The sequence below is a fragment of the Lycorma delicatula genome, chromosome 4 (assembly GCF_047948215.1).
Source record: "Lycorma delicatula isolate Av1 chromosome 4, ASM4794821v1, whole genome shotgun sequence".
Taxonomy (NCBI): domain Eukaryota; kingdom Metazoa; phylum Arthropoda; class Insecta; order Hemiptera; family Fulgoridae; genus Lycorma; species Lycorma delicatula.
The window spans coordinates 186,971,152-186,988,189 of record NC_134458.1 but is presented as its reverse complement, the minus strand read 5'-3'; the positions used below and the strand labels follow the sequence as shown (position 1 = coordinate 186,988,189).

Sequence of the window (17,038 nt, the reverse complement as noted above, 5' to 3'; positions counted from 1 at the left end):
TTTGAAGAACAATAAAAGACTAAATTTTATTAATGAAGATATAAAGAAGTAACATTATAATTATGAGAAAAGTGTGAGGATGCTTGAAACAAAGTAGTTATACTAAAAAAAAAAAAAAAACACAAATAACAGCAAAGAGAGTACTATACTGAAGAGCAAACACTAAAATTACAGAAGGCAATAAAAGGTGACCAAACAAATTAAATGTGCATAATTGTCACAATGAGTAAATTGCCACCAAAACTAAATTTTTTGTGTATACAAACAAACAGTACCTTTTAATTGCTTTATACTTTATATCATGTTTCCTGTTATTTTATTGATTTAATACCACTTAAAAACAACTACTTGCAACGTTCTTTATAATGTATCAATGTAATAAAATTAGTTCATAAAATATAAAGTAATTAACACCTTAGAATTTGATGGCAGATATATAAAACAGTATTAAATTTGAGTTAAATTACTAGTAGGTCTTTTATAACTATTGCTTGTGCAATAATGGCAGTTAAGTGTAATTTAACTGACTATTTAATCCACCAATAACAACAGAACCTGATCAAAAATAATACTCACTCCCTCATGAAAGACATGAAAAGTTTCTGATGAAATAAAACGTAGTTATTCAATTGCAATTATTTATGTTAATAAATTTACATACTGAATAAAGATATAAATAATTACTTTAGTAACCGTGAAATGTCACCTAAGCCAACAATAACTAAAAGGTAGATTCAAAAAGTGTTAGAATTAGTTTATTTTTCAAAAAAGCTTGCATGAAAACTTTTTAGAGTACACCTCCTTCTAAGTAGTTTCCTTTGACAGTTACATATGTTTGCCAACATCTATACAGTTAGAAACATTCCTGTAACCCAGTTGAGATGTCTTCCTCAGCTGTTTTGTCACACTGGCCATCACATCAGCGATTTTGAATATCTTCCCTTCAGAGCATTTTTCAAATGAGAAAACAAGTGAAAATCAGCTTTTGCCAAGTCAAGAGAGAATGGTGGATACTCTAGAGTTGTTAAATTGTGTCATGGCAGGTACTCTTTGACATAGCAAATCAGACTGGTCTGGCAGTTAACTCATCGCAAAATCAGTTGATTTCTACTCGAGTTCTAAAGTTCAAATCCAGATAAAGGCAGTTACTTTTATATGGATTTGAATACTAGATCGTGGATACTGGTATTCTTTGGTGGTTGAATTTCAATTAACCACACATCTCAGGAATGGTCTACCTGAGTCTGTACAAGACTATACTTAATTTACATTCATATATATCAACCTCATTCTTCCTGTGAAGTAATATAGGGTGTCCCATATAAAACGCAACCCATCAATCACTCATTCATGAAATTTCAAAAGTCAAGCTTACTCCCTTACTCATTGCTGAAATGGACTCATCCAACATCTTAACATCGCGGCGACGCAGTAGAACACTACCGATAGTAACAACAATGCAATCATAACGTTCAGTGTATTGCTAAAGACAAGATGGTGTTTTCGCTAGATGAACGTGTTTTCATTGTTGAGTCGTACTTCAATACGAAATCAGTGGTTGCAGTGCAAGATTTGTTTCGCCATAAATACCCAGATAAACCAACTCCTAACAAAACATCAGTATTAAGGTTTGTTGCAAAATTTAGAGAGACCGGTTCCGTTAATAACAAGGAACACAAAACATCAGTATTAAGGTTTGTTGCAAAATTTAGAGAGACCGGTTCCGTTAATAACAAGGAACACAAAAGATCTGCATCAGTGTTGAATACAGATACAGTCACTGAAATCAAAGACCAATTACTCGCCTCGCCAAATAAATCGATCAGACGTTTGTCTGCTGAAATTAATTTGTCTAAATCAACTGTTCATCGGGCGATCAAACAATTACAATTACAACCTTATCGCATTCAAACGGTTCATCAACTTCTTGAGCCCGACAAAGAAAAACGGCTACAATATTGTCAATGGTTCCATCGATTTCTGCGTGAGGGAATTAATGTTATGGATTCGTTATTTTTCACAGATGAAGCACAGTTTCATTTGGATGGCTACGTAAACAGCCAAAACAGTAGAATTTGGAATGCTGAAAATCCCCAAATTTATCACGAAAAACAATTACACCTGCAGAAGTTGGGCGTGTGGTGCAAGATATCGCGGAAGAAAATAATCGGTCCTATTTTTTTTGAGTACACCATTAATGCAGAACGATATCAGGATATTTCATTTCAGTTCGTTGCACTCTTGGAAGAGGAAGACAGACACTGCTGGCTACAACATGATGGTGCGACATCGCACTACGCAGGTTCAACTTCTGATTTCGTTGAGGAATTCTTTTTTAATCGTGTTATCAGTCGAGGCTTGTGGCCACCAAGATCTCCAGATTTGACTGCGGCGGATTTTTTTCTATGGGGTTACCTCAAAGAAAAAGCCTACAGCAACAAACCACGAACACTTGAACAATTCAAAATCAATATTGAACAAGCTGTATTAAATATCCAGCCACAAACTTTGAAAAAAGTTGCAAGAAACGCTGTAAAAAGAATTGAAGCTTGTATTCAAGAAGATGGCGGCCACTTCCAACATTTACTCTAAATGTAAGGTAATGGATGGTAATAATAAAAATTACATTTACACATGCCTTTTTATTATTTCAATACCTACCAATATAAGGTTGGGTTGCGTTTTATATGGGATACCCTGTACCTTACGATGGTTCCAGAGGCTAAACAGAAAATGAGAGGTACTCTTTGATTTATCTGAATCAATATCCAGTGTCATGTAAAAAATCCAATTCCTTGTTTCCCATTTTCAGTATGTTTTCTTATTACTATTACTACTGTTCATCCTATAGATGTCTAAAGATACCAACATAAATTTTCTTGTTCACTGTCTTCCCATCAAAAATGAATTCATAGTGAACAATACCTTGCAAATCAAAAACAACTTCTAACTTAATTTTTCCCTCCCTATTATCCAAATGAAACTTCTGTGACCACAGAGATAATGTTTTCCACTTTGATGACTAGTGTTTTATTGGTGGATCATACAGGATGGTCGGGAAGTCAACCATACCCCCTAAAGTAAGAACTAAAAATTTCTAATGAGTTATAAATGAAAAATGCAATATAGTAATGAATTATTTTACTTATTCACTTAATACATAGTATTAATTTTAATGGTCCAGTGGGTCTGTGTGTTCACCCTCATGTTGCATGCACAATTCTATATGTCACCACATCCTCTGTGACATGCAACGGAAAATTTCTTGTGTTATGTTACAATAGGCATCCCTCACAGCATCACGCAATTTTTCATTTGTGGTGTAGCGACGTGCAGATATGTGTGTCTTGATAATTCCTCATAATGAATTGTCTGGTGTGTTGAGAGTAGGACTTCATGGTGGCAATGATAATGGAGCTGGTGATGCTAGAGTACTGCAGCCAGTGCTACATCCTGCAGATTTTTCATTCATAAACACGCAGACTAATACAGCAAAATGTGCAAATGTTCCATCCTGTTGCAACCATACTCATTCCATGAGATTCTTCTCTTGAAGCTGTGGTATTAACCACGCCTCCAACATCTCCAAATAAGTTTATGCATTCACTGGCCAATCAAAAAGGTAAGGACCAACAAATGATGAGCTGTCATTCCAACCCTTATCATGACATGAGGTGGATTTCCTTCCAACTGTCATGTAATAAGAATTTTCTTTAGCCCAAAATAACAAATTTCTGGTATGCAAACTGCAATAGATTGCACATTTGTCAGTAAAAAGTACCCTTTATACAGTGTACTGCAATGGATAATTTTTCTAATAAAGTCCGACAGGATGCAGTACAACATTCCTTCCATGTCTGCATCTGATAGTTCATTGACGAACATCGGCCAAAATTTCAAGTCCTTTTTCATACTGTCTTGCATTGTCATCTGCAGTGTACAAAGTTCAACTGACCGTTTACGAGTTGATTTCATTGGAGATTGTTCAGTGGAAACTGCAACAGCAGCACATTTTTCTAACCGCGTTAACTTTCATCCACTCCACAGCCTATCTTTAACACTGCCTAATTCAAACGCACGTTTTTCCCAAGCCAACACTTGCTTTTCATGGTGGTGGCTTATTAAAGTGTTGCTGAAACATATCACTAATTAGGTTCATTGTTTGACTCATATGTTGTCGTTCATGAACCCATACACTTGTCACTAATTGCTCCTTGACACTGTACTACTCGTGTCAGTCATTTTAGCACAACTGTCTTTTACTCAGTGTGTGATGTAAAAACTTGCCAACCAACCCCAATGAAAATAACATATGTTCTAAACATATATCCTAACTCATATTTTTCATTAAGTTTAAGGGTAAAATAACTTCCCGACCAGACCATTAAAAAAAAACCACATCTTATTCCTGTTATAATCTCGTTCAAAAAATCTTGATCTAGATCAACCATTGTGATGAGATCTCCTGCAAGTCTCATAAGAGAACACTATAGCAACTTCCAAATTATATGCCACAACTATTGATGCTATTTCTTGCAGTTTTTTTACAATAACTTCAAACACTTTCAGTATGCTTGATATTTTCTTCGTTTATTGAAAGAGACAGTGCCTACTACAAATGTCATCCATCTCTCAACACTAACACAACCATCACTTTTAAAAAATATTTTAAATTGTAAAGTGCTGTTTTCTTCATTGTTGACAGCATTAAGGTCTCTGACAATGATTTTTAACCAAAAGACAAAATTTAATATTTGTTTACTGTTCAGTTGCTTACATTTTTCACTATGTCATATGATACAAAACAAACAGCTTCAGTATTGTTGTATGTGGTACATCATGAAAATTTCCTTATTACAATTGCTATTTTAAACTGTAAAAAAGACAAATCCAGAAACCTTTTGAACCTACCTTGTATATTAAAAACCTAAGAAAACTGGCTTTCAGCAATCTAAATATCCTTCGTAATACAAGGTCTGTGTTTTTTCAACCTCCAATCATACATACAAATAAACAAGATATAGGCAGGAGCCAGGTCTGCATGACGTGACATTGCACTGCCTCCCCACCAACACATTTTCCATTGTTGGCTCCATTGCATCAGTCTGAGCCGAGCTACAGGCAATTGAATATAGCCACTACAATCGATGCTCCCACCAAGTGTGAACTGCAAAGTGTGATGTTTTCTACAACCAGAAGGATGTAGCATTGCTGAAATCCATCGCAGAATGAGCCTAGTGTATGTTGAAAACTTTATGAGTGAAGGTAGTGTACAGGAATGGTGCAGGAAATTTAAAGAAGAATGAAAGGATATCCAGGATGAAAGGATGTCCATGATGAAGGTGGGCAAAGACGTAAGTCTGTCGCTACTGTACACCTGGTTGAGCGTGCTGATGATTTTGTCCATGACAAACGGAGGTTTATGATAAGTGAACTTTCTGCAGTAATCCCAGCAATTCCAAGGTCTTCTCTGTACACAATTGTGACTAAAGACCTAGGAAACTGTGTGCAAAACTGGGTCCCAAAAATGTTGAGTGACGTTCACAAAATGCAGCGAATGGCATAAGCCTTAATGTTTCTCACACGTTATGATAATGAGGGGGAAGAGTTTTTTATGTCTATCATTACTGGCAATGAGACTTGGATCCAGTATGACAATCTAGAAACCAAAGAACAGTCTAAGCAGTGGACACACACTTCTTATCCAAACAAGCCAAAAAAGTTCAAACAGACACTGAACAACAGGAAAACAATGACTAGTTTTTTGGGACCATAAAAGTGTCTTGTTGGTGGACTTTATGGAGCAGAGGACAACAATAACAAAGGAAGTTTACTATGAATCTTTATGTCGCCTCTGCAGAGCGATCCAGAACAAACAAAGAGGCATGCTATCATCCGGCATAGTTTTGATCCACAACTGCACTGTACCAACATGACAAGACCTCCTCCATCGTATAGTCCAGACCTAGCACCTAACGATTTTCACCTCTTTCAAGAATTGAAAGCATGGTTGGGCAGAGTACACTTCACCACCAGCAAAGAACTTCAGAAAGCTGTCAAGAAGTACCTTACCGGCAAACTTCTTTGAAGAGGGTATTGAAAAGCTGGTGTCACGATTTGACAAATTCCTCAATCGTTTTGGCAATTATGTAGAAACATAAATTAGATACTACTCAACTTTTAGTAATAAAATCATTTTATATCAATGTGTCTTTTTTTATAGCCCATCGGAGGTTGAAAAAAAAACACTCCTCGTATGTTTTCTCATGCACACCATAACTGTATAAGAAGCAAGATAGTAATATAAATTCTAGGTCATAACATTGGCAAATACTGAATTCATGAAAAACAATTACAAAGACTAACAAAGATATTACTAAAACTACAAAGACATTTATTTATGTTTTTACATTATCTTTACAAAACAAAACAGACATCCATTGTAATTTACAATAAAACGGAGAACTATGCTTGTCGTGAACCTTAATTTGATTACATGTATTATTCCTTACTGTGTTTAGACTGAAGTGATTTTTTTTTTTGTATAATATGATCTTGCATTGCAGTACACGCACAACATAAGTATAATTTTTAGCAGATTTTCAAGAATTTGGAAATCCTACTGTGCCCAGTCATGTTTATATACAATTGTATATATAAAATTTCTTCATTCACTCTACCGTACAAAAGTCTTAACTGATTTTGATGAAACTTGGTGGTGTGATATAAGCCTATTGAGAATAGAGCCCCATTAATTTTCAAGTGAACTGGTTCACAGGAACTTGGAGTTAGAGCCAAAAAATGAGGTATTTGGATCTTCTCCATTATGTCACTACTGAATTAAATCATAAACTAAATTAACGTTTTCATGAAAACTACAGCTTCATTTAAGAATATATAAAATAATAAGCTAATTATCTTAAAATGTATTGTAGAATAAACATTATTTTTAAAATTATAACAATAATACAAACTATAAGAATAATTAGCTCAATATTTAAAATTTAAAAAAAAGTAGTAAAGATATTTTATAAAAAAACTTTGGTAAAATTAAATTTCAATAAAACTATATTTGCTATAATCTAGCTTATCTGATTTATACTTAAATGGAATTGTAGATTACATGAAAGCATTAGTTTGCATGATTTAATTCAATGGAAACAGCTAGCAAAGAAGATCCAGATACGCTACTACAGCAAACCTAAATTTCAACGTAATTGATCAGTAATTTTGGAAATTTTCAACCCACAAAATTTAATCCTTAAATAGAGTGCAACTCAAGAATGACTCAACCTATCTTCATAAAATTTCCACATGCACAACTTTAAATACACTTTAATAGTAATTAACCCCCTTTCTACCAAAAATATTTATCTTGAATGGTGGTTGGGAAAAGCCATTTTACTACTATCCGGATATTTTAACAGTCAATATCTAAAACACAGACAAAGCTATCGATGCAGGGTTTTTACTTAAGATAGCCAACAATAATTTCAAACACAACTGAGAGTATCTTCTTTTATACAGTAATCAACTACATTTATTCTGGCAGCATAGTTACATTCAGGTTTCCATAACTAAGCAGTTTCCAGACACCTGTATATATATATATATATATATATATATATAAGGAAACCCCAGTTAAAGTGAATAGTATTTCTGAACTCCTCATACTCCAAATCCCAAAAAATTCATTTTCACCCCCTACTCCCACCACCCAACCAAAAGTAATAACACCATAATTTTCTTTGAAAAGTCTGTAAAAAAAAAAAATTCAATTAAAAAAAGCTAGTTTGGCTATAGTACTTTTGTTTTTTAATAATTCAAAATGTTATCTGGTATGAAGGAAAGGGGTTGGTGTCCAAAAATATTCAGTTGTGAAGTTTTAATCATTTGAACACAAGATAATAACATAACATGAAATACACAAAAAACACTGAAAGCCAACTAAAACACTGATGGCAATATTGTTTTCAAAAATCATCCTTTCTTTCTTAATTAAACCAGAAATCTGCCCTTCTGACACAATTACTGTGACAAAGTTTTTTTCTAATTATCATTATTTAAAAGTTCACGTACAATATTTGCTGCATTTCACAAAAAAAAAACCATTACACACAAAATTGACAAAAATATATTTCAAAATATACAAAAATGAATTCTGAATAAGCATAATTAAAAAACAACCTATCACAAAAAGTAGATATAATTACAAAATACTAAATGAGAGATGTGAATAATACTTTTTTCTCAACTAAACTATTGTATAAAAGTTCTAAAAGGGAGATCACAGTATGCAGCATCATACAGAGACAAGCACTGCCAGTAAATATAAACATTAAGAATAAATAGCCTTGCAATTAATATCATAATTCCAGTGCTAGTGTTTTAATCACAGTTACTAATGTCATAACTGCAAAGTATGCCACTATGATTAAAAAATTTGTGTAATTAAAGTTGCGTACACAAATGTAAACTTATGGAGGTAAGGCTAGTATAACAATTAAGGGTGTTTTATTTCAAAATATAACATTTAAGGGTAGTTTTGAAGTACTTTACCCCAAAATATTAATGATTACAAATAATAGTAATACTAATGGATGTTATGTGGGCACATCTCTCTGCAACTATAACATAGGGTCACTGTACCTAATTAATTTCATGCAACTATAACACCATTATATGCCAAAACAAGACCAAAAGTTATATTATCAATGAAGTAACAATATGCCTAAGAATCCATCTTCTGTAAAACTATTGTATAGAACAGTTCCTCTAGAATCAGAAATAGAGCTAATATAATGTTTAATGTGAACTTTGCAATTCTGCAGGGTAATTTTCCAATGAGAATTGAAAATATATAGTTCCAGGTTTTACTAAACTAACAATTTAGTAAGAAATGGTGCTATAAATTTTATTTTAAATAAGAATTCCAAGCTCATATAACTATTTAAATATAAAAGAAAATATTTATTTGATAAACTAATAATTATTCTGTAGAAAGAAAAACACACAATCCAACTTAGTGTTAATGATTTTTTTTTTTGTAAAAAATTAAATCTTAAAAATCAAGCAAATTTACATGTGCTTTCCAGTAATCTTTCATCAGACAAATTAGCTTTTCCCTGTGGGAATTCCAGTTAACCCTCAAATCACCAACTACAATACCTTGTCTGCTTGTACCAAAACAGGCAAGGCATTTTCAACAATTTCATCATTTTACAGTAAATCATTCATCAACAAAAAATTTTCATTTAAGTCTATCAGACGATAATCCAAATAACTAAAAAAAATTGCAATATAATCATAATTACATAACAACATAACATTTATTTATTTTTATAAGTTTCAGTCCTTTGAAAACAATAATTACTTTTTTCTTTTTTTTAAATTTTCAACAAAAAACATCTGTTAAATTATTTCACCATTTACATAAAAATTCATATATGCAATTCACTATTCTTTACTTTACAGAAAATGAGTCTGGCAAAAAAATCACTACTGAATGTTATTTTTATCACCAGAACTGTAATCACAATTTTAAAAAAATCTGATATTAAAACATTTAGATATTGAAAAGTCACATTTAAAGTCACCACAATGAAACTTACTTTTAGTAAATTTAAGCAATAAAACACAATACATACATAAATAAACAAAAAGCACATTTTTTCCAAAGGTTGCAGAAAGATGTTTACATAAAACTGTCATATTCTTCATTAAAAAAAAGTAAATAATCTTCATAAAAAAAGTGCAATTAAAATGCCAATCACACTACAATCTAATGTAGTAAACTCTATTTATTGAGCTGTCAGCTGAACATGAAACATAACTAAAAAATTAACAGTTACTGGTTCGAGGGTTAAAATCAAATACAGCAAAACCAAAATGTAATTAACCCAAAGAAAACTTTCAAAAACAAAAATACCTTCAATAACTTTTGCTGACTTTTTCTCAATGCCATCAACACCATTCATTTTTTTCTTTTGTTGTTCAACGAGTCTTTTAGTAAGGTTTAAACTATCAGCAGGTGTACCAGCTGTAATTCAAGGCAAAGAAAACTCATTCCTAAATAATAATGTTATAAAAATAAGTCAAATAACCACTATGATTGTTATTTACATAATATGCATGCCTCAATACTGTTATACTTTAGTCCAATTTAGAAAAAAAAAAATAAAAAAAAAAAAATAGGGCAGCATAGAAGACAAGATGTAATAAAGAACAAACAGTTCTTGAGATTTTGACCAAGTAAAAGTATCACAAACAATACACAAATTTTCACATGAGAAGAAGACTAGAAAAGCAATGACAATACAGAGTAATGTAATGTAATGGAAACTAATAAACATAAATCTATCAGTAGAACTATGCACTAAAATATTTAAATAATTAAGGTGTATGATTAACACAAGATCTAATCAACAATTTGTGAAGTAATAAAGATGTAAGCAGATCAACTCAACTAAATATAAGATGCTGACATATGACGGGCATTTGATAAGTCCACGCATAAGTACGAGATGGTGCTCATAGCACATTATTGAGGTCACTCTTAGTTTCCCACATCTTTGCTACAACCATACACCACAATTCAGTCAAATACATCTGTAATTTTGTTGTTGATAACAATTTGTCAAGCGTTATAAATGTGATAACCATTTGAATCTGTCAAGTATTGCAATTTGAGAAAAATGGATTAAAGAAAATTTTGTATGGTGATTGAACATTACTTTTTGAAAATCAAAACTACATAGGAAATTAAAGCCAAGTTAGATAGATACTATGGTAAGTCACCCATCAAATGGGTAGTTTACAAATGGTTTTGTTATTTTCAGAGTGGTCAAATGAAAATGAATGTTCCAAATGGCCTGTTGAGGTTACAACTGCAGAGAATATTGAAAAAAATCAGATGTGGCAATGGAAATAGAAGATTGAAAGCAAGTGAAATTGCTAAGACAATAGGCATCTCAAATGAACATCATGCATCATATTTTACACAAACATGTAAAAACTTTCCACAAGATGATTGCTGTGTTTTTTATAAATGAGTAAACATTTTTAAACGCTGTTTTCAACATAATCAAGGGAAATTTTAGTGCCATTTCATAACAATTAATGAAACCTTTCATATATCAATTGTGAATTGTTGATTACTGCCAACTTGAACCCAAAGAACAATAGAGTGGATAATAGTCAGGGAACTTGTTCCAAAGAAAGAAAAAACCATACCATCAGGAGAACAGTGACTTGCATTGTCTTTGGAATACTCATAGCAAAATCTTCATTGTCTTTCTGGAAAAGAGTAAAATAACTTGGTAAAAATTATGCATCTTTGCATGAGGAAATGAAAGAAGAAATGACCGAAATTTATGAAAAAGAAGGTTTTTTCATCAAGAGTAAATGTTCCAGGTCACTTTATTTAACTACAACAGCAAAGCTGTTCAAATTACAATATGAAATTTTTCCCCATCCCCCATATACACAAGACTTAGCACTTTCAGACTATTATTTGTTTCTAAATATGAAGAGGTGACTTGTTGAAAAGTGATTTACACAAACTGATGATGTTACTGTCAAAACAACTGCCTACTTTGAAGACTAAGATAAATCATACTATAAGAGTAGGATTGAAAAACAACATACGCTAAGTGAATAAACTTAAAAGGAGATTACATTGAGAAAGAAAAAGATTTTTCCTGGAAAATTGCATTTCCTTTATTTTTGCATAAATTATCAAATACTCTAGTATAATATGAAAAGAGAAAGGGACAACCAAGAATGATGGGAAATAACATAATTCAGATGTGAAACCAGTACCACAAAAAATTATTAGTTAAGTTTAGAGAGCAAACAAAAGAATGAAAAATAAAGTAAATGCTGAAGAAAATATAATTAACATGTCATTAATTACTGAACCTAAGCGTAGTTTGGCAATGAAAGAAACTTAATTTGAACGTTTATAATTTTACATTTTGAAAAACTCAACCTGCACCTAACTAAAGCATTAGGGATGTCAATTACATTTAAACAAAACATGGAAAGGAAAAACACGGTTTCACAATCTTCTTTTATACATAGTAACCTAATTTTGATAAAACAATTTTACATACTATACAGTCAATGTATGTTTTCATACTTACCCTCAGGTTGTTCAGGTAATTATTCCGCAATAGCAATTAAATAAAAAAAGAATATCTTCATCACACCAACCATATCAAAATGATATTTTGACAGTCATTAACAGTTAAATAAAGGAGATTCAAAAGTTTTATTTTTAAATTTAACAGGTCATTAAAATTAAATAGTAAACTCAATTAAACCAGAAATTCATTTAAATATTTTAGTCAACTGCTAACTATTGTGTGCCAGCATTATGATTATATTTTTTGTTACAATTTTTTTTATACTATTCCGAGAATATAAGTGTACTAACACTGTCATCTAAACAGGCAGAAATGGGGCATTGTTTTGTTGGACTCTCTTCTAGAAGATCTACTCAGAAAATAACTGAACATTTTTAATTGCGTGCCAATGGAGATATTTAGTGATGTGCTGTTGGCAGCGTTGTGTTCTGCATCTCGTTTAGTTTTCAAGTTATTGTTATTTGAATGCAACATTTTTAAGTGTTAGCAGCGATTTTTGTAATGTGCGATTTTCAGGAGCAACAACACAAGTAAAATTTTGTTTGAAACTGGGGAAAATTTTCACAGAAACCTTACAAAGCTGTAAGCTTGTTTCTTGAAACATACTTACGGTTTGTAGACAATGCTGCGGGTCATTTGCAATGTTATGAATAGTTTTCACGATTTCAAAGCGGTCATCAGTCAACTGAAGATGACCTTTGACCAGGAAGGCCTTTGACTTCAACTGATGACACCCACGTTCAAAAATCAACAATCTGGTATGTGCAAATCGCTGCTTAACTATCAGAGAACTTGCAGAAGAGGTTAGCATCTTAATTGGATCATGCCATAACATTTTGGCTGAAATGTGAACATGCATAGAGTTTCAGAAGTTTGTTCCTCGTTTGATGACCAAACAGCATAAAGAGAATCGAGTGGACATTTGTCAGCAACTTCTTGAACAGTCCATGACAATAAAACATTCATGCAAAGGATCATAACAGGAGACAAAACCTGGGTTTACAACTATGACATTGAGACAAAAGTCCAATCATCTCAATGGATTGACAAAGGTTCTCCACGCCCCAACAAAGCACATCAGTCTTGATCCAATGTCAAAGTGACGCTCTCTGTCTTTTTCAATTTTAATGAAACTGTGCATTTTGAATTCAAGCCTCAAGGTGAAATAGTGAACCATGCCTACTATTAAGACGCTTTACAACAGTTACATGAAAAACTCCACAAAAAGAGACCAGAGTTGTGTCGAGACAACTCATGGTTCCTTCAATACAATGCGCCCGCACACTCAGCTTTGTCAAGTCATTAGTTTTGTGCCAAAAATCAGATGACTGTCCTCCCTCAGTCTCCCTACTCACCAGACCTGGCTCCTTGCGATTTTTTCCTATTTCCAAAATAAAAATCAGTGATGAAAGGACAATGTTTTGAGACTATTGATAACATTAACGCAAATTCGTCATGGACCTTAAAGGCCATTTCAAACAAAATTATCCAATATTGCTTCGCAAAGTGGAAACATCAGTGGGAAAAGTGTGTGAATGACAAAGACCAATAATCTGTAAAATTAATAATAAAAATTAAAAAACAAAGTTCAGGTATTTACTGAACAGACCTCATATATCTACAAGCCTGTTGACCAAAAATAAATAAATCTTTGATTCTGATCGGTACATAATAATGCATATGAAAATTACATCAGAAATGAGTACAATTAATTATACAATAAAATATAGATGTAATTAAAGATCATATTAATTATCTAAAATATAAACACATGAAATAATGTTAAGGTAAATAAATTAAATACCTCAAGATATTAAAAATAAAAAATAACAAATAAGTAATTCATAAGTTACTGAAAATTATTTATGTACACACTTAGTAGGACCCATAAAATTCAGGATTTAAAAAAAAATTTTTATCTGTGTTATAACTCCTAAACATAGTAGTACTGTTTTTGCAAAAATAGTTTTTCAATTGTTTTCTAAATAAATTGTTAAATACATTTAATTTTTTTAACATCAGTTTACAATTATTGTACTTACAGATAACAAATAATGTTCTGAAGTCCATTTTTGTATCTTGAAAACTCACACCGACTTTCTGAGGGAGTCCAAGAAATGACATTATACCAAGCAATTCAAAAAGGACTTTACAACTTTTAAAGCATATAAAATTTTATTGAGATAGCTTAGGTATTCGGCTGAGGTCTCATTTCATAGAAAAACACATCAAATTTGTCACCCAACATTCACTTTGGTTCGATATGGTTTAAATTTGTAATGCAGACATATATCACACCTGAAGTTGATTTCATTCCAGACTATAGCCAGCAAGTTAGGCATTACCTCTGAAGCTATGGCGTTAATTTGAAGTCTTAGCTCAACAAGATCAGTAGGCAAAGGTGGTAGGTACTTAACCCTGATCTTTAATGAAACCATACAAGAAAGAATCTAGCAGGGTCAACTCTGCGAATGAGGTGGCCATGCAATTGGACCTTTATGACCAATCCACCAACCTGAGAATCAAGTATCAAGAAAATCTTGGTCTTCTAGGCAGTAGTGAGGTGGTGCCCCATCTTTGACAGTAATGGTGTCCATCTTGGTCATCATTGACTAAGTAATTCAAAAATTTAAAGCATCCAGATAAACAATACAATTTACTAAAATGTAAATGGCTCATTTACCAAAATGAGCCATACAGTCTTTGCTAAGGACACAAAAAACATTGACCTTAGGGCTATTACAAATTTTCAAGAGGATTTTCACTACCCCATAATTGATGATAACGGGTGTTTTCACCTTGCCACTGATGTGAAACATTGACTCATCACTAAAAATTACATCACCTAAAAATGTATAGTTATCTGCAATTCTATCCATCATTTCCACACAAAACTGCAGCCGAGCAACTTTGTCATCATCTGTAAATTGTTAAACTACGATTAGTTTGTATGGCTTCAAGTGCAATCATTTATATAACACACGCCAAACAATCATTTGTAGAATGTCTGTCTCAGATGATTCAGGTCGAGTTGATTTCTTTGGACTATTTGCAAAGTTTTCTTTGGACTACGTGCAAAGCTTTCTGCGAGTTGTTCTACAGCAGCTTGAGGGATGCACAGGCGTTCCGGTGATTTTGTACATTAACAGAACAACCTGTCTCAACAAAGGTTTGGTGCCAAGCGTAAATTGTATGCCTACTAGGAGGCTACTACCATACTCTCTATGAAAATTATGTTGCTGAGTGCAAGTCGTGAAACCAAAACACACAGCAAGCACGTTCCATACCAGTAAATGTATTCATCTTTAAAATTTGTGGCCAAATTTGGTAATAATGAACTATGAGAGTCAAAACTAGATGTGTTTTGCTATGAAATGAGACCTCAACCGAATCTGAAAGTTTTCTCAATAAATTTTTATAAGTTTTTAAAGTTGTGAAGTTCTTTTTCAACCATCTGTTAGCACATTCAGTATTTGAAAATTATTTTAAAATGTGAATTAAAAAGGTTCTTCAAAGCAAAACAGTACAGTCTGATTTTATTGCAAAAGAAATAATCAATTTGATCATTCTGAGAGAAGACTTACCATTCTGAGTGTTAAAACACCCAAAAATTTCATTTTATGTGGAAGATGTGTATCTTCCACATAAAATGAAATTTTTGACAATACTTTACGGTATTTAAGATACAAAAATCATTATTCTCAAAAATATTTAGATTTACCACTAATATTTTATTAGGTAAAATTTGTAAATGGTAAAATTTTATTCCCCCACCCACTACTTAATTACAGATGTCCTCAATTTGAATTTGATAGAGAGAAGGAAAGTATGATGATTCCATTTTCAATTTCATTAACCTCTCTACTTATCTACAGAGTAACATTAAAGTTCACATCCCAATACTGTTTTCTTATTTAAAAAATGGTAAGACTGCAGTCTCTTAGTAATGCTGAAATATTCCTCCTCTTCAGGTGATTACAAAAGAATAAAAATATATAACTGCGAAGACATTACAACCTCAAATTTTAGCAGTAGATAATTTTTTATTTTGATATCCATGCAGCTGCATAATTAAGTGAAAAAAAAGATATTGTGATTGTCCTTTCGCAAAAACATTAATAAGGTTCTAATAACGGCCAGCTCATTTCCCCCGGGAACCATCTGGTTTTAAAGAGACAGAACTGCATGAAAGAAAATTTATAAAATACACTTTATGCAGCAACATTCTTCAAGAGACGGCCAGGCTATATGAATATGTAAAATATTAATATAGAGCAGAGAGTAAACAAAGGCACAGTAACAGTCTGGTGACTCATAAAAAATTATACTGCAATTAGACATACTGAAGAGAAAGGTGCTACACAGCATGATGTTAACAAGTGCAAGATCTCACAAATGGGTTCCAATTATTTATTTCAATTATTTACACTCAGGATACTCCCTTATAATCACATTTATACTTATCAGTTTCTTTTCTATCTTATTTCACTGTCAATGCAATTTTATATTTTTTCATTTATTGGGCTTCAAGAAAAAAAATTATTTTTTTAATAAAACAACCTGTATTTTCTAATATTTCCCTTTTTTTATGAACTACTTTAATTTGACCATAATTATATTAGTGAATAATTTAAATTTGCATCAGCTTGTAACATACACTAAACAATATTATGTTTTACACCCACATCTCTCAAGAGTAGGAAATGCACCTGCATTATTACTAGTCAAACTTTGTGGCCTTTTTATAGATATATGTAAATGATATTTAACTGTTTGAAGAATTCTTAATAAAATATGTATTTCTACCAGTTAGTTACGAAATTGCAACAATACAAATTCAGGAATCTTCTTTCATTAATCAATTATATTCAATAAATTATTGGTAAAACTAT

At 32.1% G+C, this 17,038-nt stretch overlaps 1 protein-coding gene across 3 annotated transcripts in view; it reads right to left on the bottom strand.

Moving 5' to 3' along the window:
• The window catches only part of DNAlig1 (DNA ligase 1), a 117,332-nt gene that overhangs the window by 70,115 nt on the left and 30,179 nt on the right, over positions 1 to 17,038 (bottom strand). For 2 of the 3 annotated variants that reach the window (XM_075364862.1, XM_075364861.1), the window contains one exon: positions 9,929 to 10,039. The exons of the other annotated variant lie outside the window; for it this stretch is intronic. In XM_075364862.1, coding sequence (XP_075220977.1) covers positions 9,929 to 10,039 — 111 coding nt within the window. The remainder of the gene's footprint in view (positions 1 to 9,928; positions 10,040 to 17,038) is intronic. 3 annotated transcript variants of the gene reach the window in all.